General features: G+C 40.6%; 1 protein-coding gene and 1 long non-coding RNA gene across 7 annotated transcripts; one reads left to right on the plus strand and one right to left on the minus strand.

The window, feature by feature from the left end:
• On the plus strand, nt 1-24599 carry LOC117423526 (septin-2-like). Of its 6 annotated transcripts, none has more exons than XM_034039455.3 (14): nt 1-219; nt 4320-4425; nt 5008-5054; nt 6695-6809; nt 6968-7054; nt 7786-7909; nt 12318-12452; nt 14162-14279; nt 14911-15012; nt 15900-16045; nt 16612-16734; nt 21575-21635; nt 22172-22254; nt 22916-24599. In XM_034039455.3, exons 3-13 carry the CDS (start codon nt 5031-5033, stop codon nt 22250-22252), a joined length of 1116 nt encoding a protein of 371 aa, XP_033895346.1. In that variant the 5' UTR covers nt 1-219; nt 4320-4425; nt 5008-5030; the 3' UTR covers nt 22253-22254; nt 22916-24599. The 6 variants fall into 6 exon arrangements, with proteins under 6 accessions (XP_033895346.1, XP_058846052.1, XP_033895348.1 ...); XM_058990069.1 differs by having other exon boundaries at nt 6698-6809; XM_034039457.3 differs by lacking the exon at nt 4320-4425 and having other exon boundaries at nt 22172-22260.
• LOC117423528 (uncharacterized) lies at nt 15919-17393 on the minus strand. The gene is made up of 3 exons (XR_004547796.3): nt 17264-17393; nt 16619-16814; nt 15919-16052 (listed from the first exon to the last, which is right to left on the minus strand). It is a non-coding gene; the product is annotated as an uncharacterized LOC117423528 (long non-coding RNA).
• Nucleotides 24600-27427: the final 2828 nt, after the last annotated feature.

Raw genomic sequence — 27427 nt, forward strand, 5'->3', positions numbered from 1 at the left:
CTCTCTCGCTCCTCAGTGGCTGGCGGTGCTGCTGCATTGTGGGCCAATGGAGGAGCTTCCCCTCGGTGCATTCTGGGTTCGTCGTGGGTGAAGCGGGCTCCTGTTTTCGCTCCGGAATCTGAGGAATTTGGGGTTTATTTTTTACAAACAGAAGACCTCTACTCCTCTTTTTACGAGTGCACGAGGTTCCCACGGAGTTGGAAGTAAGATTCTGATAAGGTGAGCTCTTCAGAGTAACTGTAATTTGTGTTCACAAAGAAACACATTTTAATATGCCTTTTCCTGTCACTTACACATAGCCATCATCACACAGATGGCTTGTTGTCGTGTCAGACTGAGCGGACCATCTATCTTGTAAAACATAATTATCATGAAATAACGGAATTCGCCTGTTTGGTAGCAAAAGATTTAAACACTTAAATAATTGTCTGTTTTGGTATTTTAGTAATACTTGTCCATAAGAGAAAAAGGCATTTTGAACTGCAGTTAAAGGCGGATGTAGAAAGATGTTTTACTTCATATTTAAATAACGGATTTTAGATTTATTGTTAGTATTGTAGCGTGCACGGGGGTAGGCAGCAGTAGGGGTAGGTGACGTAATCACACACAAAGACACAAAGACATAAGCCCGATATATGTAGCTCGATATATGCTCCTTGCAAAGGAGCCGGTTCTTTTGTACAGCGGTATCGGCGCAAGAGGTCCCGGGTTCGCGGCCGCCCCCCGCCTGTGTGTGTGTGGTTTGCCTCGCCCTGTGTGATGCACTTGCCTGCGGGAACCGAGAACGCTACAGTATAATATGAGCTCGCTGATCAGGCATACACCAGAGATGCCGGATATGAAATGCTAGATAAAAGATATACATTCGTTGATGTTAAATATTTTTAAATAATAAAACCAATTGTGTTAATGTCAGTATTACAGTACAATGTAATTGTGCATATGGGCAGACTGTTCTTTTTCAATCGTTATATCTAGTTCAGTAAAGATGTGCTTGGGTTACATACAGCAAAGTGTGTGTTTTTTGACTGGTATTTAATTGGATATTGGCATAATCTAGATGCATTTATGCTTCATACACATTGTAAATAATTACATTGTATACACACCGTTCTGTCGACTAGAAATTTAGAAGTGTTGCATCAGTATAAAACTAAGTTGTTCACCGTAACTTAGAATTGCAGACGTCTCTGAATAGACTGCCGTTTTCTCATGTGGTTGTATGTCTGCACCCAGTCCTGTGTTTCAGAACTATACTTTTTATTATTTAAATAACATATGCAAGTTAGGTTTGTTCTGAAACCTAGTACTGGGTGAACCTCTGTCTAGATACTTACATTTTAACATACAGTGCTCTATACCACAGAGCCAGTTAATGCGGTATGGTCATGGCTCCAATTTCCATTCTCGATTGGTAAACCAAACAATGTTACCAAATAGACTGCTGATTCAGTGTACATGAGAGCATTCCATACAGTTCTGACCAAGCTGGTTCCCATCTGTAATAGTGCTGCAAGATTCATACTGAATGCAAATTACAACCAGCAACACTGTGCTCTCTATTAAACTATTAAACCAGGACCATGTCAATTGGAATTGTTTTATGTTGTATTACACTACTGTGGTTATGATTGTTTTTTTTTTTGTTATTTCTTACCGTCTCCTCTTGACAGGACCCCCTTACATATGAGATGTACAGTCCCTATAGAAAGTCTACACCCCCTTGAACTTTTTTCACATTTTGTTGTGTCAGTGCCTCAGAGTTTCATGCTTAAATGAGAATTTTTTTTCCACTTATCTAGACACCATACCCCACACTGTTAAGGGGAAAAAAGTTTTTATTGAGAAAAATTATATATTAAAAATACAAAACTGAAAGATCATAATTGGAGTCTCCACCCCCCTGAGTTAATACTTGGTGGGAGCACCTTTGGCAGCAATTACAGCTGTGAGTCTGTTGGGATAGGTCTCTACCAACTTTGCACTCCTAGATTTGGCAATATTTGACCATTCTTCTTTACAAAACTGTTCAAGCTCTGTCAAGTTCCTTGGGGAGCGTTGATGGACAGCAATTTTCAAGTCATGCCACAAATTGTTGATTGGATTTAGGTCGGGGCTCTGACTGGGCCACTCAAGCACATTTACCTTTTTGTTCCTTAGCCACTCCAGTGTAGCTTTGGCTGTGTGCTTTGGGTCGTTGTCATGCTGAAAGATGAACTTCCGTCCCAGTTTCAGCTTTCTTGCAGAGGGCAGTAAGTTTTCCTCAAGGACTTCTCTGTACTTTGCTCCATTCATTTTCCCTCCTATCCTGACAAGTGCCCCAGTCCCTACCGATGAGAAACATCCCCATAACATGATGCTGCCCCACCATGCTTCACAGTAGGGATGGTGTTCTTTGGGTGATGCGCTGTGTTGGGTTTGCGCCAAACATAATGCTTTGCATTTAGGCCAGAAAGTTCAATTTTAGTTTCGACAGACCACAAAACCTTTTGCCACATGGCTATAGAATCTCCTGAGTGTTTTTTTTTGCATACTTCAAACAGGATTCAAGGTGGGCTTTCTTGAGTAATGGCTTCCTTCTTGCCACCCTACCATACAGGCCAGATTTGTGGAGTGCTTGGGATATTGTTGTCACATGCACACTTTGACCAGTCTTGGCCATAAAAGCCTGTAGTTCTTGCAAAGTTGCCATTGGCCTCTTGGTAGCCTCTCTGATCAGTCTCCTTCTTGCTCGGTCATCCAGTTTGGAGGGACGGCCTGATCTAGGCAGGGTCTTGGTGGTGCCATACACCTTCCACTTCTTCATAATTGTCTTGACCATGCTCCAAGGGATATTCAAGGCCTTTGATATTTTTTTATACCCATCCCCTGATCTGTGCCTTTCAACAACTTTGTCCCAGAGTTCTTTTGAAAGCGCCTTGGTGTTCATGGTTGAGTCTTTGCTTTGGAATGCACTACCCAGCAGAGGGAACACACAGGAACTGCTGAATTTATCCTGAAATCATATGAATCACTACAATTTAACACAGGTGGAGGCCACTTAACTTGTTGTGTGATTTTGAAGGCGATTGGGTACACCTGAGCTAATTTAGGATTGCTATTACAAGGGGGGTGGACACTTATCCAACCAAGCTATTTCAGTTTTTATTTGTAATACATACCTAAATAAAGGAAGCAAAGACAGGGGACCATATTAAAGGTATACATAATAATGCTCCTCGGAAATAACGCTCCTACAGCATGTACTCCAATTCTGTATACAAGTGCAATATTTCTATAGTAAATACAGTACCGCTGTTCAAACTGTAAACAACTTATCAGTGTAACTTCTGTTTCTGTCTCTCCCTTTTGGTACAGTATCTGAACTGTAGAAAAGCTGCACTTGCACTTTATAACACCGACATCTTATTCAGCATTTGTTTTATAACTAAATAAATATTAGGCCTATTACGTGCTTATCTTTCCTAATGTATTTACTTTTTTGCTGCGAGAGGAGCTGCGGCTTTCTGTGGGAGACGAGACGCTTCAGCTCCGCTCCAGCAGCCGAATCTGGGGCTGGCCCATTCCCTCTTCCCCTCTCCCAACCCGCTCTCCTTCTCGCACTTGGTTTGCTTGTCTGTCGCTTCGAACTGAACTCCCAACTGCCGTTTAGCCAGGCTATTTATAGATACTCATTTAAATACATATGAGCTACCTACATTGCACAGCACTGTGTGGTGATGTGGTTTGTGCTTGTTTTGTGCTCCATCGCTCTCTGCACCTTAAAAAGCACACTGTTTTCTGTATCAGAAATGAGAATATATATATATATTTTTAAATAAACTCATTACTTAATTCTCTTCCTTGTGTGTTTTATTTTTATCTTTGAATCTCAAATGTAAACATCTAACATTATGTACATCCAGCTGTTCATCATTGTGATGCAGAGCACTCTCATTGCCTGACGAAGTTTCTATTTCTTTTTCTTTTTTTTTTTTGGGTTGGATTTATGTTTTGCCTTTTTGCGCCCTAGAACTGCCTTGGTGCCCCTGAATTTTCATGCTCACTGAAGGCAACATTGCCTTGCCCTTCAAGACCTTATGCCCTGTAAATGTAATTGTAACAGGGGAGGTCTGTGCTGGCTGTCGGGCGCATGCGTTCTCCTGCAGGGGAAGTCGAAAGCCCTGTTGGATCCGCCCGTCAGTCATGGCGATGACACGGAGAGGTGGGTGAGGGTCTGTTACTTCTCTCCCTTTCTGAGTGGTCAGGAGGTGGGTCTGGTCGGGGTGGTCTACCATTAAAACTAACACTCTGCTATTCCCTCGGTCTTGCCCTTTTAGGAGAAGCGACAGCAGGAGGTCTATACACAGACCTGGCGTTAAAATTTAACAAGAACACCAGAATCTGGAGTGAGAAAAAAGGGACAAGCACGCTTAGCTGAGGAAGGTAGCCGATTGTACATCGTTTATTTTTCACATACCCCGAGTGGGACGTTTAGTGTTACTGGGGAAGTCTGGGCAACCCCTTGAGTGATAGCGAAGAAATAGGAGAGTGTCACAGAAACTCGAGCCACACCGAGTAGCGGAGGCTGCGGGACGCTGCAAGAGGCGTCTGCTAAGAAATAAATAATAATTTGTACTTTTATTAGTGTTTTGTTTTCCTATTTTCTTTCATCGTTTGGTTTTGTGGAAATGTTGTGTTTACTTCTTGACACTTGCAGTTGTCTCCGAACTGTGCTGTAATACCATTGTTGGTAGTGGCCATCCACGGTACAAGGGTGCCCCCTTGTGTCTAAAATAAAATGCCAGTGAGGCGGTTTGAACACACTCCTGTGTGTTCAGTGATTCCCTACACCCTCCCACAAATAAAAAAGAAAGGCGTCCATCTGTTTAACAGTGGGTATAGGTTATAGGACAGCACATTTACTATTTAAACCAATACAAAAATAAAAAGCGTACATTTCAAGCTGATGCATGTGTAATATCAAAGCACTGACGCTTACAGTACGTTGTTTTTTATCGTCTTCAGGTTGAAACTCTACCCGGTTTATAATGTCTCAAGCTGACAAACTGAAGGTAAGCATGATTTGTCCTGTCTAACTTTAAACCCATTCACCACAAAGGGCCAGATTTAACAAGGCATGGCGTTCTTGTCTGACTAGTCAAGAATATTGACACTCGTTATTGCATCTGTTTCTTTCATGTATTTATCAAGCACCTGAAACACAATGAAGTTGGTGATAAACGGAGCATGAGTGAAGCTCTTAACAACCTGGTGCAAGTTTGAAATATCTCAAGTTATCTTAACTATGGATTCTTCTTGTTCTTCTTTAGATTGTCTTTGTAGATCATATTCTGCCTCAGTCATCACATCCTGGTGACTTTAAAACCTTAAACCAGCTTTTAAACAGATCTCGAGTTCGTGCTGGTACACCAGAATGTAACCATTAACATGTTCCCCTGCAAGTCCCCAGTGGATGAAAGAAATGCCACATTTATTCTATGTGTTGTTTCTCCCATCTAGCAGTGGCAGGGTGTTGAATTGTTTCACTGGTGTTTGAGAGGCCACAAGGTGCTTTTCAAGTTCTGAGTTATTTTTTTTTTTCTGAAACAGAAAGTGATACAAAGTTTGAAGCAAAAAGAATACATTCAGTAAGATAACTCTGATACTTCATACCAAGTTGCTCTTTAAATTCATTGTAGCTAACACAATATTTCCACAAATTCTACCCTTTTCACTTTAAATGTGCAGAAAAAAAACACATGTTTTTGCAAATGTATTATTTTAAAACAGATCTGGTACTACACAGTGAAGGGGTGGAGCTAGTTTCACCCTGCAAACAGAGATCTCTTTAACCTAGTGTAATACCAGATATCCTGTTTTCTTTCAAAACGGCACATTTGAGATGTATATAATGAATGGATGTGAATGGCAGAAAAAGTGGAAGTATTTTGTTGGCTGCAGTCCAATCACTTTAAGGTTTGATACTGATTGCTTCTGGCGCAGTCTCCAATGAGCTGCTGCTGGGAGAATGTTTGCTATGCTGTCGGCTCTGTATCAGCAATCCCAGAGTGACCTGGAGCTGACCACACTCTGTCTTTAGACTTGACAGTCTGAAGTCGGATTTCCATCATCGTGCCTGCCATTAATATGCTCAGTTCATTGGAACGGTAGCCAGTGTGTAGTGAATAAAGCAAATAACTGAGTATTTTAAACAGTACGAGCACGTCAGTCACGTTGTAATAACCAGGCCCCAGTGCACTTCTAGAACTCAGCAGGCTGCTAGCTATATATATATATATATATATATATATATATATATATATATATATATTGATTGAATGTTACCTAGAAGTGGTTTGTTAAACTGCCTCCAGGGTTCAGTCAGGTCTGATTTGTACAATTTATATTAAAATTTTTACTAAAATCACGTATAATGGCATCATAGAGAGACTTAGACATTTTCAAGTGCGTAACCCCATCTGTTCCCAAGATCCACAGTTTGTCTGTAGATGAGAATATGGTTGGGTCAGATGTTACTAACATTTTAAGTGTTCTACACCAATATTGCAATAAATTAATCACTGTATTGTGGCACTGGCCTGGATTAAGGTAAGATTTGGGACTATGTGATTAAAGTGTACTGTATTAGTGAAGTCAGCTCCTGTGTATTTTGGCTTTGGTGGTTCCTTATCTATACCCCTCTCTCAAACAGCAGGGCCAGTTCACAAACCCAGAAACCCCCGGGTATGTGGGATTCGCAAACCTGCCCAACCAGGTCCACCGCAAATCTGTTAAGAAGGGCTTTGAGTTTACCCTAATGGTCGTGGGTAAGAGTTTCACTCACATATATTTTCATCATGTGGATTATACTGACCCATATGGAATTTAATGGGCAAAAATTACAAAATGCATGTTATGATTTTCAATTAATAATCCTGACTTTTGTCCAGGAGCAGATCAAGCTAATCAGTTTTGTGTCTTTCAGGGGAGTCTGGTTTGGGAAAGTCAACCCTAATAAACAGCCTGTTTCTGACAGACCTGTACCCAGAGAGAGTCATCCCAGGAGCTGCAGGTAAGGGTGATATTATTATTATTATTATTATTATTATTATTGTTATTATTATTATTATTTATTTCTTAGCAGGCGCCCTTATCCAGGGCGACTTACAATTGTTACAAGATATCACATTGTTTTTACATAAAATTACATTATTTTTTACACATTAGTTTTCCATACAATTACCCATTTATACAGTTGGGCTTTTTACTGGAGCAATCTAGGTAAAGTACCTTGCTCAAGGGTACAGCAGCAATGTCCCCCACCTGGAATTGAACCCACAACCCTCTGGTCAAGAGTCCAGAGCCCTAACCACTACTCCACACTGCTGCCCCATTATACATCCCAGTGAAGGGGGGTTATACTACAAGTATCGTACCGTATTTGTAAATCCACCAGAAATTGAATTACAGAAATTAACCATTTCACTGCCATTGTTTCAACCGCTATATATAAAAAAAAACATTCCATCTCAAATGACATTCCCCTTTGATTATGTCCCTGAAATTCTTTGTTTTTGTTCACAAAAACAATTACTACCACTTGCAAATTTCATGGTGTAATTGGTGAATTTATTTAGCAGTATTAGTTAAATTGCCAGTTACTGAATTACCCTATCACTGTAAAACAACCCTTAGTTACAGTCTCATTTGAAACCATATTTTAGTGCATCTTGAAGTTCAGCAGATCTAGGTTTACCAGACTCCCTTATACTAACCTGCTGCTCTCTCCTCTGCTTCTGCCAGAGAAAATCGAGAGGACTGTTCAGATTGAGGCATCGACAGTGGAGATTGAGGAGCGTGGAGTGAAACTGAGGCTAACTGTTGTGGATACACCAGGATATGGAGATGCCATCAACAGTCAGGACTGGTATGTGATCCTTAAGGAGCAGGTGAACCCTGGAGGCAGATCTGAAAGAAAGACTAGGAGTCCTCTGGGAAAAATTTTAACTTGTTAGTCTGTTTTAATTAAGTATGGTTTGATATATACTGTGGCATTTTCTGTATACTAATAACAGTATAGAAAAGTTTAGTAAATATCAAACCTTCATGCCGATGGTAAATAGTTAATCTACTGTTGAAGCTACTTTCTGCCTGTATTGCCCATCTTTCTTGGATCATTTTTTTCCACTTAGCTTTAAATATTATGGGTATAACATAATAAAAAGAATGCCAAAACAACTAGTGCCATCATCCATAGTCCAGTAGATGGGGGCACATTTACTCCAAATTGACTTGTCTCTCTCGGCCATCAGGCAAGTCAAAAGGAGCTGCAACACAAGGAAGACAGAAAAAAATGAAATCCTACTTTTCCAATACTGTGCTGAAGCAGGTGAAAAGCAGAATACTTTAAAGAATAAATGTGTTAAATACAGTGCTGAAAACGAATGTGTTATACACACATATTTAGCATAGGGCTAAAAATGTATATGTAGGGCTAAATCAATATTTTTTAAAACAATAAACCTTTTCTACATCTCTCACTGCTGCCCTGCACCTCTCTGCAGTCTGTTCCACTGGTATACAGAAGCTGTGCTATAGTGATAACCTACAGAGTTGTCTTTTGCAACCCAGGAAAGATGGAAAAAATAACAGAATGATATGTTTGAATACTGTACAGTAGCAGGTAATAAAAGCAGTATACTGTAAACAATGCAGTGAGGTGATCCCCGGGACTTCAGTTTGTTTTGAGATGAGTGCATTTGCACCTCATTGCTGCTGACAATTAAATTGCAAAAAAGTCATGTCATTTTTTTATAATAGTGAATTGTAAGTGATTATTTAAATTAGTATTAATATAAAGTTAAAAAAAAAAAAAAAAGAATGAGTATTTGTTTTAGCACTGCATAAATGTTAACAAATTCTATTGTGTTTTGATTGGCCGTGTCTAAAATGTAGAACAGATGTAAGTGTATCAACATGCTTTAAGAATAAGAGACCAAAAATAACCTCAGGATTTAAGTGCAGCAACATTTTCTCCTCACGTCTAAGAGATAAACATGCTTTTTTTTTTTTTTTTTTTTAAATTTAGTCGTCGCCAATTATTTTTACCCCGGTTTTCACCCCAATTTAGCATGCCCAATTATTATCTGTATCCCCGGCTCACCGCTCGCAACCCCCCCGCCGACTCGGGAAACGGAGGCTGGAACACGCGTCCTCCAAAACGTGCTCCTTCCAAGCCGTCATTTTTCGCACTGCAGATCCACAGCAATGCCACCAGACCTATAGTGCCGGAGGACAACACAGATCTGGCGGCTCCGCTGCAGCCACAGGCGCCCTATCGGCCACAGGGGTCGCTGATGCGCAGTGAGCCGTGGATTCCCCTGCCGACCTAAGCCCTCCCTACCCGGGCAGCGCTCAGCCAATTGTGTGCCACCCCCTAGGAACTCTCGGTCACGGTCAGCTGTGACATAGCCTGGATTCGAACCTGCGATCTCCAGGCTATAGGGCACATCCTGCGAGGAGTGCCTTTACTGGATGCGCCACTCGGGAGCCCCCGAGATAAACATGCTTTATGAATATGGCCCATAATGATTTAGTTTTTCGCAGTACTTTGTGCATATTGTCTGTTTGAGACAATAAAAAGGGCTGTTCATTATATACCTACTGGGTTCTACCGAAATTTAAAGACAAATCTACTGGCTGTCCCAGCTTGAACCACATACTCTTTCCCCAGCCTCAGAAGCTAGCCTGTGCTCCTTGTGTGTACCTCCTTTCAGCTTCTATTCATTGGTGATTTTGTTTTTCTTTATAGAAACAGTGTTCTGACTTGAATATTCCCCTCTTAAGCCCTGTGATCGAGTGGTTTGCAGTGCGCAGGTGTACAGATGATGCAGGTGCTCCAACAACAGCAGACACAAAGTTCACGGTTCAAAACAGTTCTTTATTTTTCTGTTTCCCGGTTTGCAACCGGTCAAATAGTAATGCTGGCTCTACACAACGATGTGTATTTCCAGCATATAAACCTCAGGGTTCAGTCCCAAAATAATAATACAAAGAACACCACACAACACAGACACGGTCACTTCTCCTGATAGCGAGTGCTCTTAGTGCAGGTGCGGTGCAAGGCAAGTATAGTGACAGTAGTGAATTGTAGTCCGGGCTTGATGCTGGCCTGTAGCAACAGCTCCCGGTTCGTGTTAGCTGTCTGACAATGGCAAACACAGACCGTTAGTTTCGACAAACAAACATAACACTTAACACTCATGATACGCTTTTCACAGTCTGTTTCCTTTCTCTGTCATTCTCATAACCACATCAAAGGAACAGATTACATCGTCACTTTCCCAATTATAGCCTTAGTCATACCCCCTGCGATAGTTAGTTTGGGCATTGTGACTCCGCCCCCTTCCTGGATGGCTGGCTTCCAACTGACCCTGGAATGAACTGCCAGACCATCCACTGTTCCTGTTATACAAAGCCCTCACAGATCAGGAGGGAGATTGTTGACTAGGATTCATTCGCTCTCTGTCACAAGCCCTTTTCCATTTCTTTTTAAACCAACCAGATCACCCAATCTTAGGCCTCTTTACCCAAGTGTTTTGTCGCTGGTCTTTCACCTAAATAATATTTGTATTAATGGTGATAAACTGTTCTTGTTAGTTTTATAACAAGCTAATGCTGGGACTAGTTCATGGTTTCTTCATTTCATATTCTCCTTAGCTGCCTTACATATCAATGTCATTTTTCATGCTATGGTTTCTTTAAGCCAGCTATAGATAGCAAACCACTTCTTGTTTGGCAGCCTCTTTTTCTGCAGTCAAGGCCTTCCTGTGTGATCACCACAAACACAGCCATTGCAGATTGTAAGAGGGGTATTGCCTAACTGTGTCTGGGCTTGCTCCCTGAAAGAAAGTTCATGTAAATTGAACTGTATTAGAGACCGAACAGGTTTCAGTTTAACTAAGCAGTGAACTTGAAAAGTTTTGATGACATAGTCTAAAATCACCACGCGATATAAAAAATTGTACTAGCATTCATAAATCTTTCCAATAAAATGGGTCTATCTGAGATGGGGGGGGGGGGGGGGGGAGTTTTTGTAGTTACATCATGATTTTTTGAAAAGTAATATATTTATTTTGTTATTGGGTAATATAGGAGTATGGCTAATATACATAGATGGCTAATATACATAGATGTGTGGTTTGGACATTTATGTCAATATTAATACCTTTTGAGTATAACAATGTATTCTACTATAATATGTATTTAAAAAAAAGAAATACAATTATAAAAAATATAACCCTACCGTATGAGGGAAATGTGTTTGAGTAAATTACTTAAATATTTGAGTAAACCAGCTGCCCCGCCCTCATAGCCCATTTCATATGGAGACTTCATTGTTTTCTGTTGTGGAAGCTCCTTGGTCAAAACTACCTTTCATGGATGATAGATTGAATGCTTTGAGACTATTCAGTATCATATGATTCTCTCGGTTGAAGTCGATCGTTGGCATCGTACAAGAAAGGTAACCCTTTTTTTGGCAGTAATTTGACAAAGATCTGGCCGCCGCAGTGTCAAAGCCTCAACGCTCTTGAGATCTTCATGTAGTTGCTTCATATTTGCTGAGTTTTATATACAGTGCATACTAAATGTGGTGTTGATCACTACAGTTCAGTAAAGGAATGACAGAAAGAATAAAGTGAAAATAGTTTTTCATGATGTGATCCTAGCAATAGCAGATCTTTCTGAAGGATTTCATTTAACTGCCTTCGTAGTGGTTAGGGCTCTGGACTCTTGACCGGAGGGTCGTGGGTTCAATTCCTGGTGGGGGCACTGCTGCTGTACCCTTGAGCAAGGTACTTTACCTAGATTGCTCCATTAAAAACCCAACTGTATAAATGGGTAATTGTATGTAAAAATAATGTGATATCTTGTAACAATTGTAAGTCGCCCTGGATAAGGATGTCAGCTAAGAAATAAATAATAATAATAATAATAATAATACAATAGCTAGTTGAATTTGAGTTGTGTTTTATTAATCTTTTATTAGAGCATGAGGCAAAATATAATTACTGTTTCCTGTCTGTCTCATGTAAGATTCATGGAGTCAAACACCCTAAAAGTCTTTCTGGAAATTCAGAAGGGCATCCTCACACCTGATTTACTAAACCATGAGTTTCAGAGGTTATGTCCACCTTCTTCTACGTTTCTGTTTTGAAAGTATGCATGGTTATTTGTTTAATATGCTCTTCTACATGGTGTGGTGATACTAGCACCTGCAGTTTGTTATTTATATCCATATGAATGTTTTCTTGTTTTCTTGTTCTCTGTTTCAGTTTCAGCACAATTATTGCCTACATCGATGATCAGTTTGAGCGGTACCTTCATGATGAGAGTGGACTGAACCGCAGGCACATAGTGGATAATCGAGTGCACTGCTGTTTCTACTTCATCTCTCCGCTGGGACATGGGTAGGTACTTGTGGCAAAGTGGTTAACAGTGTGCAGGTAATCAGTGAACAGACAGACAGTTATAATCCAGGTGCAAAGTTGTTTAATGAGTTTGAATATCCAGTGCCTGACGGCAAAACAAACGGTGAACAATAAATGATGCTAAGTAATACAGCGGCGTGTATTACTTAAATTGTAATCCCCGGGTTATTCCCGAAATAATAAGTCCTGTTCTTTATACACCCACATGAAACACAAAACATGTACACAAGTCCGTTAGTGAATGAATTAGTTCTCATGGTGCAAATACAGTTTATTTGTGATGCAAGTGCAATGCTGTTCCTGGTTTGTGCTGGCCCTTGGTGACAGCTCCAGAACGTGTTAGCTGTCTACTAATAACAAGACACAATTAGACAAACAAACATTCACGATACGTTTACACAAATAACAGGTCCTTCCAGGTTGTTCTCTAAACAAAATGAGGGAACAGATTACGTCTCTTCGTCCCGTATTTATACCGTCACACATGACCCTTTGGTAAACGATTGCAGCCGCTCCTCCAATCCAAGGCTGCCACATAATTTCCCTTCCGGGTCGATGAGTTAATGCACTGAAGCTCCGCCCCCTTTTTAAATGACCGGCTTCCTTTTAAACCTAGGAATGAATTGTCAGGCCAAACAGTCCAGGGTACTCTGTTCCCGTTACTTAGCGCCCTCACAGGTCAGGAGATTTACCACCAAGAATCATTCTTTCTGTGAACAACGAAAGTTGCCGACTGCAAACGGTGCGCGTTGGATCTGCTTTGTGGATCAGACAGGCTATATTTTAGGATTAAACCAAGATCTCCCATTGACATGGTTTCCCCCTGATTTTCTAAGTATTTAAGTCATGACAGTTTTATATATAAATGAAGTCTCCATATGAATAAATAATAATTGTTTTTGTTTTTTTAAATGTCATTCTCCTTGTGCTTTATTTTTTCTAATCTGGTATTTACACTACTATTTAATAAATGATCAGTGTTATTCATTTGATTTGTCTTTTATTGTTTTTAGAATTGTCTAGCTTTTAGAAGGTTTCTTTTTAAAGAGTAAGTAGCTTCAAATGTAATTTTAAATTTTTGTTTTTAAATTTCCTATATTTTGTGGTGTTTTTAATTGAGTTTTTCTAGATTATTTTGCTTCAGTGTTGAGTTATAATCTAAATCTGCCTTTACCTGGCTTTGGAGAGTGCTGTGGCATATTGCCACGTGATGCATTATTGCATGATTTCAATGGATTGAAGAAGGCTGTTCAGTCCTGGTACTTGGCATTCTCCAGAGAAGCTCTAAGCAAGTGGAAAGCAATATTAAGGCAGATTCAGAGACTGTGAAAACCAATATTTGAGCAACAGAACCCAAAACCACATAGAATGGCTGCAAACACTATTAAATAGAAAGGCAACTTTACATTTAAATGCTATTTGAAGCTACTTACTCTTAGTGAACTGCAAAAAGCATGGTGTTAGTTTATTTATAGTTTAGTTTGCATTATGGGTAGAGGGGAATGCATTTTGTGTGTGTGTGTGTGTGTGTGTGTGTGTGTGTGAGAGAGAGTGACTGCATATTTTCTATAGTCACTAGTGTTTTAAGAGATTACAAAATAACATCAAAATGTCTGTCTGGAGTAGCCCAGGGTTTCTGTTTTCATTGCTGTATAAACCCTCAGTATTCATGCCTGTGCCCTTTTCAGAATGAAGCCTCTGGATGTCCAGTTCATGAAGGCCATCCACAACAAAGTGAATGTTGTCCCTGTTATCGCCAAAGCAGACACCCTGACACTGAAGGAGAGAGAGAGACTGAAGCGCAGAGTAAGAGACCACCTGAACTCAAACTACAGCCAGCTTCTATTGATGACTACAGTACAATCAGCTTTCAAGATGTAACTTGCACAAGCTAAAAGTCGTGGCTTTTATCCCCAAGATGAAACATTAAACTTAAAAAGGTTTTCTGATTAAGTGCCAGTTTTGAAGCAGGGGGTGTTGAAAGTTGATTAGACAGCTATGTGTGGTATAATTAGAATCCTTATATAATCATCTGTTATAATTTTTCAAAGAAACTCAGGGACGATCAGGGACTCAACAACAACGAGATCCACATTCAAGTTTTACACTGGCTAGACTTACCTTTGTTCCAAGGGTTAGCTGAGGTTTACACTGATTTTAACATCAGAGCTGATGAGAAAACATAATGTTTTATGGACCTTAAGGTTAGACATGAGAGTGCCAATATATATAAAAAAAAAAAAAGTTTTGTGTGGTACCAGGCTGAAACAAATATTGGAGCCAGACAGGATGGTGCTACTTGGCGTTTCATGATCCTGTATGGAAAACAGGGAGCCTGCAGGGTGAACCCTGCTCATTTTAAACCCAGCTTTTATGTATTTAAAAGAAATGTAAGCAATTGCTGCAGTATCTGGTCTAAATGCTTTTTCTGTTTCAGATTCTAGATGAGATTGATGAGCACGGCATTAAGATCTATCACCTCCCTGATGCTGAATCTGATGAAGATGAGGATTTCAAAGAACAGACCCGCATTCTTAAGGTAAAATAGCAGGAAGTTGATGAGGCCTGAGCTGTGGAAGTTTCTGTTTAGAGGGGCTGTTCCAGAACATCCACACTCACTGGGGGGCCCATAACACTTTGGGGCACCATTTACCAGTTACAGCAGATGTCTATGCCTGGAAAATATTTTGGGTATGGTGCTCTCTTTGGGTTTATAAATCTTAAACAATTGTCCAATTGTGTTTGAAAGTGCTGTAAACATCCACACCTAACTTCTCTGGAACCCAGCTAGCAGGTTAAAGTTCTGGATGCATAAGGACAGGAAAAACACTGGCGTTCTTACAATGTACTCTCTATGTTAAAGATGTTTTTTTTTCTGAGGGAAACACATGTTGAACATGTGGCTCTCCTAGCATGGGAACATTTAGTGTTTTAGCAAACGGATTTTCATTGTAAAACATGATATCTAATATTAGACTAGGTAAAGAAATCTCATGTTTGCAGACCTTGCTTTCGGATAGACCACTTTCATTGTCATTTCAGGGCCTTTTTTCCTTCCCAAAGACTGACATGCTTTGCAGCTTGTAAGTTGCTTGACCCCAAAACACTGCTGAGGTGAAATGATCCAAGAAATACAAGTGTAACAAATTAAATAATGAAACAACAAACTAAACACAGGAACGGAGGCCAAAACAAACAGGTTAAACAAAACAATATAAACACTTCCAATACCCTGTGTGTTTAAGGCTGAGCTGCCGCTTTCTTGTAAACACACCACACAAAACCCAATATTCCCCAAACACACCTGGGCACCAGGAGGGCTTTCACCCTGCCACACAAGTGTGGTTTATTTCAGTATTTTGATAGCTACAACTGCTTTTAAATAGAATATCTGTTCTTCTTAACTAATAATGTGTCCTGTTGCAGGCTAGTGTCCCATTTGCGGTGGTGGGGTCGAACCAGCAGATCGAGGCGAAAGGGAAGAAGGTACGAGGGCGCCTGTACCCCTGGGGTGTGGTGGAGGTGGAGAACCCTGAGCACAACGACTTCCTGAAGCTCCGCACCATGCTCATGTGAGTCCTGAAAGGGTCAGAAGAGTAGTGTTAGGAGAGCGAGTTTAAAAAGTAATGTTCCAAAGGACAGTCCTGGCTAGATTTTCATTTAGAGTTCCAGTTTGTACAGTATTCCCTGTAATATTGCTGCTCTATACCACATCAATTATATCCTTGAATTCTAGAATATTTGTCATTTATTTCTTTACATACATTAGGAATCATTTAAGCAATTTATAGATTATTTTATTACTCCATATATGCCCAGATTTTGATATACATTTTCACTAACTTTGTCAAACTGTTTCATGAATTCATGTCGTGATGGAAAATATTTCAAATTGCTTGTTCAATATTTCACAGTAAGTGATGTGAAATGCACAGGTTTTGTTAGATGTGGTTGTTCGTATTGGAGGTGTAAAGCAATGTAAAGTACAATCTGCTGCTTAGCGGCTGAACGTTGCCGGATCACATTCACCATTGAGTGCTGTAGTGAGCTTCAGCATGCACCTGTAAGAGGATGTATTCATTAAAGCCTGAATTGGCTTGGGTTTGGCCAGTGTCTAACTTATCTGCCCCTCTTTCAGAACCCACATGCAGGACCTTCAGGAGGTGACCCAGGACCTTCACTACGAGAGCTTCCGCTCCGAGCGTCTCAAGAAAGGCGTCAGGTTGTCTTCCCATGGTTTCATTCTGCCTCTGTCTCCTGCGTACGTAGCTGTCTTTCTGTCGGCCTATCTGTTTCTCTGCGTCTCCGCTCCCTCCCTGAGCACCAATGTAGTATGGAACACTAGAGGGCGTACAAAAAGCAACATGCACACCAGAAATCGGGTTAATCACTCCATTTGAGAACAGACAATAGATTCATTGATTAGATTTACTTCATAGATTTCATTGAATTAATTAATTAAACACCTGGTCATTAAAAAAAAGAAACTATGAAACATCTATTGCAGGTATATAACTGTTTAATAAAAACTTTGGAACTGATCATCAATTTATGCCACAATCAATATCACAATCTTTCAGCCACAGAAAGAATTTAAATGATAAGTAGTAGCCTGTTGTACATATGATGGTATATTTGCAAGGAAAAGATAATCAGGTATCCGTGATGGTAAAACATTTGCAACCAGCATACATTATTTTTGTAATGCTCAAATCTTCTAAATGCAAGACTTTTTAAAGATGTTTGTCCAAAACTCCTTAGAGCTAAACCACCAACTTCCAAAATCTTACCATGCAAAAAAGTAATATCCACGAACCAAGCTGTAAGCCACCAGCTATAACCTGGCTGTAAAAAAGCAAAGATGTGCTCCTCTTCTAGTCCAGTATCAAGTATAACCTCAAGTTGTCAGACTCGAGTTCTGTACTACTGTAAGCTCTTGCAGGCCCTCATTACACCCCACCCCCCCCCCCCACACACACACAGTGGAACACCTCATTCGCAGAAATGTGAGTCAATTCCCATCCCCAACACACTTGCACAAACAAACACTTGTACACAGTCTTTAACTCCCAGAAATAGACTCCATTTCCTGTTTAACTTCAACAGCTGCGGCAAAAGATAAAAGAAGCATAGAACTCAAATGGTTTGACCACCTTGCTATCAGTTATAATGGCAAACTAAACCTTAAATTAAGTTGAATCTCCGAAGATTAGAGTACATTCAATGCTAAGAAGTATAGAAAATAATAAGAGTGTACATTGGAAGCTGTTTTAATCGAACATTTTAATTCCATATTTCCAATTCCAGTACAGGAATAATCAAATTTGTGATATGGCCCCATATCTCTTCCCCTTCCCCTTCAATAACCACACATTGAAAATGTACAAGTGCAAGTTATACACTGAAATAGTAAAACCTACTCTGTTACACAGAGCAATACTCTGTCCAATCTAGATGCTGTATTTGTGTTTGTGTTTTTCAACCAGGCTCTGTTTTGGCTTATAAGATTAAATAAAAAAAAAAAGAACTCCCTTACACTACAGTACACTGGAGCTATTGCACAAAAGATAAAACTTAAACAGGTCTCACAAGCACGGTCTGCGGTGCAGGCCTGCCTCTTGATACAGAAGTAACCAGAATAAGCCAGTTCAGAGAGGAGCGGACGCTGCTGCAGAGCGCTCTGTGTGCTCAGCAGGGTTCCTGGTCTTTGCGATTCACGCTGTGAAATTTTCTACTGCCGCATCTTTTTGCTTTGTCTTTTTTGGTGGCTTCCACTGTACTTTTTTTTTCCATTTCACTCATTCCTCTTTTTTGTGTGTTTCCTGTTTTTGATAGGACCGTCATTTCAGGGTAACAAAGGATATTAAACAACATGCAAATGGGGATCTGTTTGGCAGAAAAAAGGACATGAGTTAAAGTGGTTCTTTAAGATACTGTTGCATGTTAATCTTCGTTAAGAAAGAATAGTTGGCAGCAGCATCGTGGTGACATGTAACATGTGGCACCCGTCCGAGACAGCTGTTAAGTAAATGTCTTAAGTAAAAGCCTCTTTGTCCTGGGTACAAAACTGTACTTTTGACCCAGTCTACAGTGAAATCACATAATCCCCTTCATATTAACTTGCATATGATGTATGGAAACAAGTACTTCCTGCAGGCTGCATGCATCACAAACAGTGCCTAAGGCAAGGAACATCCCTTATCAAAGTCCCGTATTAAAAGCATAGCAAAGTGTGATAAAGCATAGTGAAAGCATGGTAAAGCATAGGCAAACAATGTAAAGCCCAGAGTAGTATGGTAAAGCATATTAAAAAAACATGGCAATCTATGGCAAATGAAGACTGTAACCAGGGAAAACTGCTAAATTACCAAGCAGAAATACTATGGTAAATATTTATAAAGGGTAGCTTATATAGTCGGCACTAGGAGCTATAATGTTTTTCTCACAATTGCTGATAAGGAGCTTAGTGTTGATCGTGGAGAGAGTTGAGTGAATCACTAAATACAGTAATTGCTTCTACTGTACATTTCATTTCCCTCCGTTTATAATAATGTGTATACTGGACAGTACGTTTCACAGCTATGGTAGTTGAGTAAAATACAGTAACTACTGTAAATGTAATTTCCCATATCTGTGTGATTCTCCCTATCATTTATATGCCCTACTATAGCACGAGTGGCTTGGATAGAATCCAGTACTGCATTGATATATCCTGGTTTTGGAGGCTGTTATGCTCACCGCTGAATTCTGTAATTGGGGAGGTAGATAAAATGTATGATAGGGGGTGTGGGTTATCCGCTGAGAGGTATGGAGGTGATGTTGACAACGCCGCTCAGGCGCGCAGGATTTATTTACAGGAATACAAACGGAAGAACCCACCAGAAATGGTGGCTCACTAGGGGCATCTAACAAATATACAAAAAGCAAAATAAAACACTGAAAACAAAAGTTGCCGTGAATATGCGAGCGCTGCTCTGCTAATCAGTGGAGGCTCCGCTTATACACGTCCTATACTTTTACATGGGAATCCCTGAACTAATCCTTGTTCCTTACACAATTAAAAACCTGACCCCAGGTACACGCACTCATCTGTGGTTTTGGCATCTTCTTTTGGAGCTCCGATCCTGGTTAGACACAAGGTGATCGGAGGATTTCGTTGTGCAGGTAGCGTAGACGTTCTTAGTCCTGTGGCCTTGCAGCTGCCCCGAGGTGTGTTAGTAGAACCTTCCAATCATGATACACCCCACCGGGACACGCCCACCTGCTGGTTAGGGATCCGTAACTAGCCAGCTGCTTTTCCCTGCAAGAAAGCACAGCAGGTAGGATGTCCCCAACGGAGTGTCCGGCTCTGTAATAATTATTTACACACTGTTTGCGCAATACTATTCGCCAAAATAAACATAAAATCCCTGAACGAAAATAAACAAAGCAAAAACACATTTTTTTCTAATTTGCAGGATATCAGCCTTGCCACAGTATGTTTGTATCTAGTTAAATCTTGCCATACTAAAGGTGGTTTGGTGCCATTGCATGTCTTGCTAGGTTGTTTTGTTTTGGGCCTGTTTCAGCCAGGGACCTCATGTAAAAGTATATCTTTATCATTGCAAACCTTGCAGAATTTACTGTGGAGTTGACCTTCTCAGGTTTTTGGAGCTAAACATGCTGTGTCAATGTTTGGTCTTTCACAGCAAGAAAAGCCTTGAAAAAATATGACTTACATTTTCCAAACAAAACAGTTTTCTTCTGAAGTGTTCAATTTAGAATTTGCCTTAAAGAGTAAGTAGTGGGGTCCCGAAAAAATAGTGTTACACGTCCCCACTGTTTAAATAAAGTACCTGTCATTTATTTTTATTGTCAACACCCTGACAACTGTTTACACATAACTTTTAAGTCTGTTTCAAAGCTCTTTTCAAAGTGTTCGCTCTAGTGCACTGGTGTTTGAGATATGTCCTCTAAATCACTGCAGGAAAAAAAAACAAAACATAAGTGCTCTGGCTTTTCTTTTTCATACCACATCATGGATCGTTGTTGCTGTGTTACCTGTTTGACAATGTGGTCAATAATCCTTATACTACAAGGGCATTAGAATGGACATTTTAAAAAAAGCTTTGAAACAGACTTTAAAGTTATAAGTGTAAAAAGTTTTTAGGATATTAAACAATGAAAAGAAATTACAGGTACTTTATTTTAACAGTTGTAACAACACGTGGGGACATTTAACGCTATATTCGGAACCCTGCTACTTACTCATTAAATGGGGTGTGTTTGTTTTTATTGGTATGCCTGTTAATGCAGTCAAAACTCCTTTAGTTGAGGATATGTTTTGAAGCTAGGATTAATATGTATTCCAGCTCATCCCCCTCCTTACTGAAGGGTATTTAATTTGTTAATGACTTTGACTCATTCATTCTAATTTAGTTACAGTGTGTTCTAGGCTCCATTCCTTTGTACTACAGGTTCATTGTTTTGCAGCATAATCCCTTCTAAGATTGTCTGTTACTACTTTTGCTGCTGGTTAGAAAAAGCTTGAACTCAGCACCTATTAGGCTCTTTGAGGTCATCTATTATCAAATTAGTTTCACCTTCAACATCTATGAAAGTTTCCTGGATGATACCAAGAGATCAGTTTGTGTCCATTATCAAGGGTGGGTTGGTTGGCTGTACGACAAGAACTGTTTATATCTGCTGCATGTCAGCAGTACTCTTGTCTTGTATCTGTTTAAATGAAGACGTGTGAACAGGAGGTTAATCTCTCTGGAGGAGAGTGTGTGAGGGGCAGTTACATCAGTGTTGTGTAATCTCAGGTTGTTTTATGTGTTTAATTGGGATGATTTGCTATGCAAACAGAAGAGGACACTATTGTGCTGTAATCTTGTTGTAATACCTCAAAGCCTCAACCACTGATGCTGAAACTATAGTTTGCACAGTAAGAAGCTGAGTCAATGCCACAGCAGTATCGAGGGAACACTTGCATACATTTTAAGGTTCACGTAAGATACTTGGTTTGTGGTTGGTGATCCCTATCCCTCAGATTTGGGAAGATGATGACGTAGGTGGGTAAAACGATAGGCATGCTGCTAACTGACACTTGTGTTTTACAGGAAGGGTGCGGAGACTGAGGAAGTGGACAAGGACATGATCCTGATGGAGAAGGAAGCTGAGGTATCGTTTCAGAATGATGTTCCTCTACAGAACCACAGCTTGGAATTGAGCACAATTTAATTGAACTTTGAAGTCCAGTTAGTTTACCACACTGATGTTTGCAAACAATGGCCCAGATTTGGCTTACCATAATCACACATGATAGTCTAAACACTGAATGCAAGTAGTGAGCAAGTTGTATGAACCTGGCCTTGTATGCCTATAGAAAAAAACACCAATTATAGTGGACAAAACTAAGTTTTTTAGTTATTTATGCAGGATGCATTTTACCAAGTAAGTTTTCAACCCTTACAAACGGCATGTAGCAAGAAACATTAATGCTGCTTGATTTCCTGTCTGAAAAACAAGAAACATGTTGTCCTAGTATGTGTTGAGTATATTTTAGTGTTTCAAAAGTATTTCAGTTGTACTCCAATTATGATAAGTGGGTTAAGTTTCTATGAAATTGTTGGCTTTCATGATCCCAGTGTTTCCTCACTAGAGTTGCTGGTGCTAACAGCGTGCCTCTTGCTGACCTGTTTGTGTTTGTGTTCCAGCTGCGGCGAATGCAGCAGATGATTGCGAAGATGCAGGCCCAGATGCAGAAGCAGGGAGATGGGGACACCGACAGTGTGTAAAGGTAGTGGTAGGAAAATGTTACTGTGTTTTATAATCTTACACACAAGGCATTCTAATACGTTCTACCAATACCACAACAGTAAAAGAACAGTAAAAGAACAGTGAAGAAAGAAGTCAAGAGTCTGAGAGACAGCTGGGGAATCGATGCCAGGGTCCTCCCCTGGCCTTTTCAGCCAGGCGGGCCACCCAGCAAAGTGGCTGTCGTCGCCCGGCTGAAAAAACCAGATCCGCCCGTCTTGCAGATGCTACTGTGCCTTTAACAATAAGGATTGATTGCGCTTCTAGCAGACTAGATTAGTTGCGCTTTGCTGGCTGAAAAAAAAATCTTGGAACCACATGACAGCTGTGTTACGTCTTGACACACCATTTAACCCTACTAGCCAGTTGCCTGGTGAGCTCAGGGCTGGCCTTTGTCCTCCAGAGACTGTTAGCTCGCTGACCACTCTCAAGTTGCTGGGTATAGAGAGGCAATTGGCTTGGTTGAGGGGTCGGAGAATGGCCACAGACCTTCAGTTCTTCTGAGCTGTGTGGGGAATTGCTGCGATAAGGGAACATAAGTGGACATTCTAAATTGGAGAGAAGATCAGGGGTAAAATGATTGGACACTCTAAATTAAAAAAATATGAATACATAAACAAGTGTGTTGCATGCTTTTTCACCAGATGCAGACCAGTCCACTCAGTACTGAGGAGAAGGTGTTTCAAAGAAGCCAAGACCCTCTTCTGACTGAGGATCTTCTATACAGTGTTGACTGTATTCAACCCACTCACTGCTTTCTGTATGCATTTTATAAGTAATGTCATGTCTTGTGTTTTTGTTATTTCACTTTTTTATTTTTATTATGTCTCATTATGATGATTATTATTTGCAGAACAGTATGGAGAGCCAACAGGAGCCAAAACTTTTAAAAAAAGAAGCCAAATGCTGCTACATGTAAAGCTGCCTTTTGCCTTTTAACAGTTCAGTTAACCAGCTCATTATGAATAACAGATCCTGATCAAAGGGTGTGATTGGATTCCAAGTCGACCTAGTTGGTTACATTTTGCTCAGTCAACTATTATGTGAGTTGGTCAATGATTGAGGTTTTCTTAAACCAAAGTTCTTTTCAAGCCAGTAAGAGTTATGGTCAGTGCATTATAATTGTCAATATGAATTTTCATAGGGAGTACAATTTAAATAGAGGGGTGCACAAACACGTAACTGGGTACCCATCCTAAATTCCCCAGTACCTTTTTGAATAATTTCAAAATCTGGTAGCCACCTACCACGTTGTACGTAAAAAAAGTTTTCCTGACAGTATTTAAAACTAAAGACGACTAATCACTTAGGCATATATTTAAAGGCAACGTGATAATAATTGGCAAAACTAGCTGTTGCAAGAGCTAATGATATCACAGCAGGTTTTCGGGAAGCTTTGCCTACCTCGTTTTCATATCCATCTGTACAGGAATGCAGAACTCATTTTGAGAGGCTTAGGAATTTAATTACTGTATATAAGGAAATACAACATTTACCAAAATAAAATGAGGTGTTTGTTAATGTTGGTAATTTAGTCCACTCTAAGGAATTCTGTATTTTGTGCTATAAGGGATTGTGTGCTGTAAAAACAGTTCTCAGCTGCACAGGAAATCCAGTTTCCTTGAAGGAAAGGCTGGACTTGGTTCAGTAGATGTGGCTGAGAGCCTACCCAAGCCAGAGCATTCATTTGATGGTTCAATTTGTGTACTATAAATACTGGACCTAACTTTAGATAACCAAAAGATATCTCACTAACTAACCAAGATGAAAATCCTGATATGTTCCTTCTCCCGCAATTGTATATTCCTTATTAGTTTATGATGTATTTTTCTGTCTCATAACTGTTCCTCCTACTGCACCTTTTAATGTGACTAAAACTGTGGCACACAAACTTTGAAAATGAAGTCAGTTTTTATAATGGTAATTAATGTCATATCAATAGTATAATTGGGAGAACCCACCTTTATCCAGATCTACAGGAGAAAGCTCTTGATTAATTGTGGATTTCATTCCTGTCAGGTAAATAAACGTGGTCCCTGGAAGGAAACCTGTTTGTTGTTCGATGTATTGTGTTAGAAGCTAGATTTGACATAAGTTAAAATACTGCAGCCCTTCCCCACTTGCACAAAATCGCCTTTGGGAGGGTATTGTCTGGAGACATCCAGCATTTCTTTTCCATTTTGGATCCTGGATCTCCCAGCTGCCCCCTAATCCAGAGCCTTCTTACCTGTGCAGTTAACATTCCACTCTATCTTGTTTTATTAATGATGTACTGAACAGATACTTAATGAATACCTTTGTCTTGTAATAAAGTTTCTATTAAACCTATTGCAGTCATTGTATAGGCTTTTTCATAGTTCATACTAAAACATGACAAATGGTCTCAAACATAATTAAGCATTGTCTCAGAGTTTATATGTAGCAGCTGCTGCAACTTTAACTGATAATCCGTCAGTCCTGGAGCAGTTCTGCTATGTGGTCGGCGCTGAGACCCAAGTATGGATACGGCGCCACAACCTGGCTACCCTGGCGGAGGATTTTGAGGACTCCCAGGTCTCTCTAAAGCCAGGACTGCTGACCCCTCTCGTCGCGCCAACCACTTGTGGACCATTGCCATCGCCTCTCAAGCTAGGAATCAGACCTCCCAGATCACCGACCTCAATGGTCCAGCCCACCTCCTTACCATGGAGGCAGTGGTTGGCCCCCAGCTGGGTTAGATTTAATACCCCCGGCAGCAGGACAGTCAGCTAACCCCAGTGCCTTCTGCCCCGATTGTCTGTTTTATGTGCCATGAGCCTGGACACATCTCCCGCTTGTGCCCCGCGGCAATGGAGTGCAACGTGGTGACGTGCAATCTGGCATCTGAAGCAGGTAAGGAATGGAAGTGGTTGGGAGGGGCCTTGTATCATTGATGTGGTGGTTGGTAATGCGAGTATCCCAGCTCTAGTGGACTCGGGGTGTGCACAGACCTTAATTCAATCAGCTCTCTTAAGCGGTGTGTCGTGGCAGCCACAAGGCAAGGTGGCCATCTCCTGTATCCATGGAGACACGGCGACATACCCCACAGTAAAAGCATGCATGTTGATAGGTCAGATACAGCGCCACCTCACAGTGGGGGTGGTGGAAAGGCTGCAGCACCCCGTAATTCTGGGCCAAGCCCCCGCCCTGATCACACCAGTTTTTGATAAGGAATTCCTCCTCCACACCGATGCTTCGGATGTTGGTCTTGCAGCGGTCTTGTCCCAGCGAGTCGATGGAGTAGAACACCCTATCCTGTATATAAGCAAGAAAATGCTCCCTCGAGAGCGCAACTACTCCTTCATAGAAAAGGAATGTCTTGCCATTAAATGGGCCACTCAGACCTTATGCTATTACCTCTTGGGATATTCATTCAATCTCGTCACTGACCACGCCCAACTCAGATAGTTAAGCATGATGAAGGATAGCAGTGCCCGGATAACTCATGGTATCTGGCACTGCAATCCTTCATGTATTTCATGACGCACCGTGCAGGGAAAGATCACCAAAATGCGGATTACTTTTCCCGGGAGGGGGGATGTAATGGGCAAGGTAGATTCAGCCAAGTGTTCCTTCGGCTGCACTCTGAGCGGTGGGATATGTGACAGCGCAAATGAAACCGAATCAACAATTTCCCTCTGGACCTGTGAGAGCACTGTACAACAGGAACTGTGTGCCTGTGTGGTTGGGCAGTTCATTCCAGGGTCGGTCAGAAGCTGGCCATTCAGGAAGGGGGCGGTGTCACGGTACCAGGAGTCATCGCCTTAGTACGGTGAGCGAAGTTTCAGTCATGAATTGGAGGAGATGTGATTGAACTAGCTATCGGAGGGGGCGGGACTGAGGGTACTTTAGGGGGGCGTGACGCCGTAATCTGTTCCTTTGTTGTGGTTAATGAGAGGAAATAAGGACTGTGGAAACATGAGTGGAGTGTTTTGTTAATTTGTAACTTGTGGGTATTTGTCTTTGTCACACAGCTAATACGAAGCCGGGAGCTACAGCACGGAGCCAGCGCTAGAGCACACAGAGTCTGGAGACGTGTTTTGTTCTGTGTTAAGTGTCTGTGTTTTGTCTTATTTTGGGACTGCAAAACGCTTGTGTTATATGCTGGCAATATCCATTGTTGGGTAGAACCAGCCTTATTATTTAATGGTCTCAAACAAAGGAGGAGACTGAATTAAATTGAACCGTAACTTTGTGTCTGTTGTTGTCTGGAGCAACTACACCTACACACTGCCACACGCTGTTTTCTCAGGGATGTTCCTGCCAGTGTTGTCTTGTAAACATTTCTCTACCTCATTGTTTTATCCTCTGGTCATATCAATGATGCAAACCACAGTTTATACGTATTACACCACTAGCTGATCTCTGTAATTGTGCAAGTCTTGTTTTATTACCAGTAAACAAATACTGGTAACCATTTCACTGATTCATTGTTTTAACCACTGACTATATAAATTACAATTAACTTGCACTTACTTGCTTAGATGCTTTTGTCTTTACATTATGTTCTACTGTATGCTTTGTTTTTGTTGTAAAAAAAACATTTCTAGTTTAACATAGATTTTTAAAGGGCATCCCTTATAAAAGTGTACCACAGTAAATTTGCATGCTATGTTTGTAGTTTTACCACACTTTTATACCATGTATTTACCATAAGTTATAATATATTTACCATAGTTTATTATGGTTTGCCATATGATTTTTTTTTTAAAGCTTTACCATACCTTGCTGGGCTTTACAGTGATTACCAATGCTTCACCACGCTTTCACTGCTTTATTGCACTTTGCTATGCTTTTACTATGGGAAACTGTTTAAAGGATATCTCATACCAACATCCCCTGAGCTATATAAACAGTTTTGGCAGGCATGAAGACAATGTCTTATTCCCAACAGGTGCAATCTCAAACCCAGTCAGAAAGAAGGGATTTTTATTACTTCAACAAGCTTCTGATTAAAATCTCACAGAACAGTTTCTGTCCCTGGAGCTTTACGTGTGTCTTAAAAACCAGCGTGTCTAGATCATTATTGCCTTTTTGTCATGAATGTTGTCCTCGGATTGATTGGGGAATGGTCTTTGAATCTTAATACTGCCAACATTTAAATATCTGAGACCCTCCCAATGGTTTTATATACAGAG

The sequence above is a fragment of the Acipenser ruthenus genome, chromosome 17 (genome assembly GCF_902713425.1).
Source record: "Acipenser ruthenus chromosome 17, fAciRut3.2 maternal haplotype, whole genome shotgun sequence".
Taxonomy (NCBI): domain Eukaryota; kingdom Metazoa; phylum Chordata; class Actinopteri; order Acipenseriformes; family Acipenseridae; genus Acipenser; species Acipenser ruthenus.

Bases quoted from the DNA above. Each gene is read 5' to 3' on its own strand.
- LOC117423526 (XM_034039455.3), top strand. From the start codon at position 5,031: ATGTCTCAAGCTGACAAACTGAAG. The intron at 5,055-6,694 runs GTAAGCATGATT...TCTCTCAAACAG, and splicing joins CTCAAGCTGACAAACTGAAG to CAGGGCCAGTTCACAAACCC. The intron at 7,055-7,785 runs GTAAGGGTGATA...TGCTTCTGCCAG, and splicing joins AGTCATCCCAGGAGCTGCAG to AGAAAATCGAGAGGACTGTT.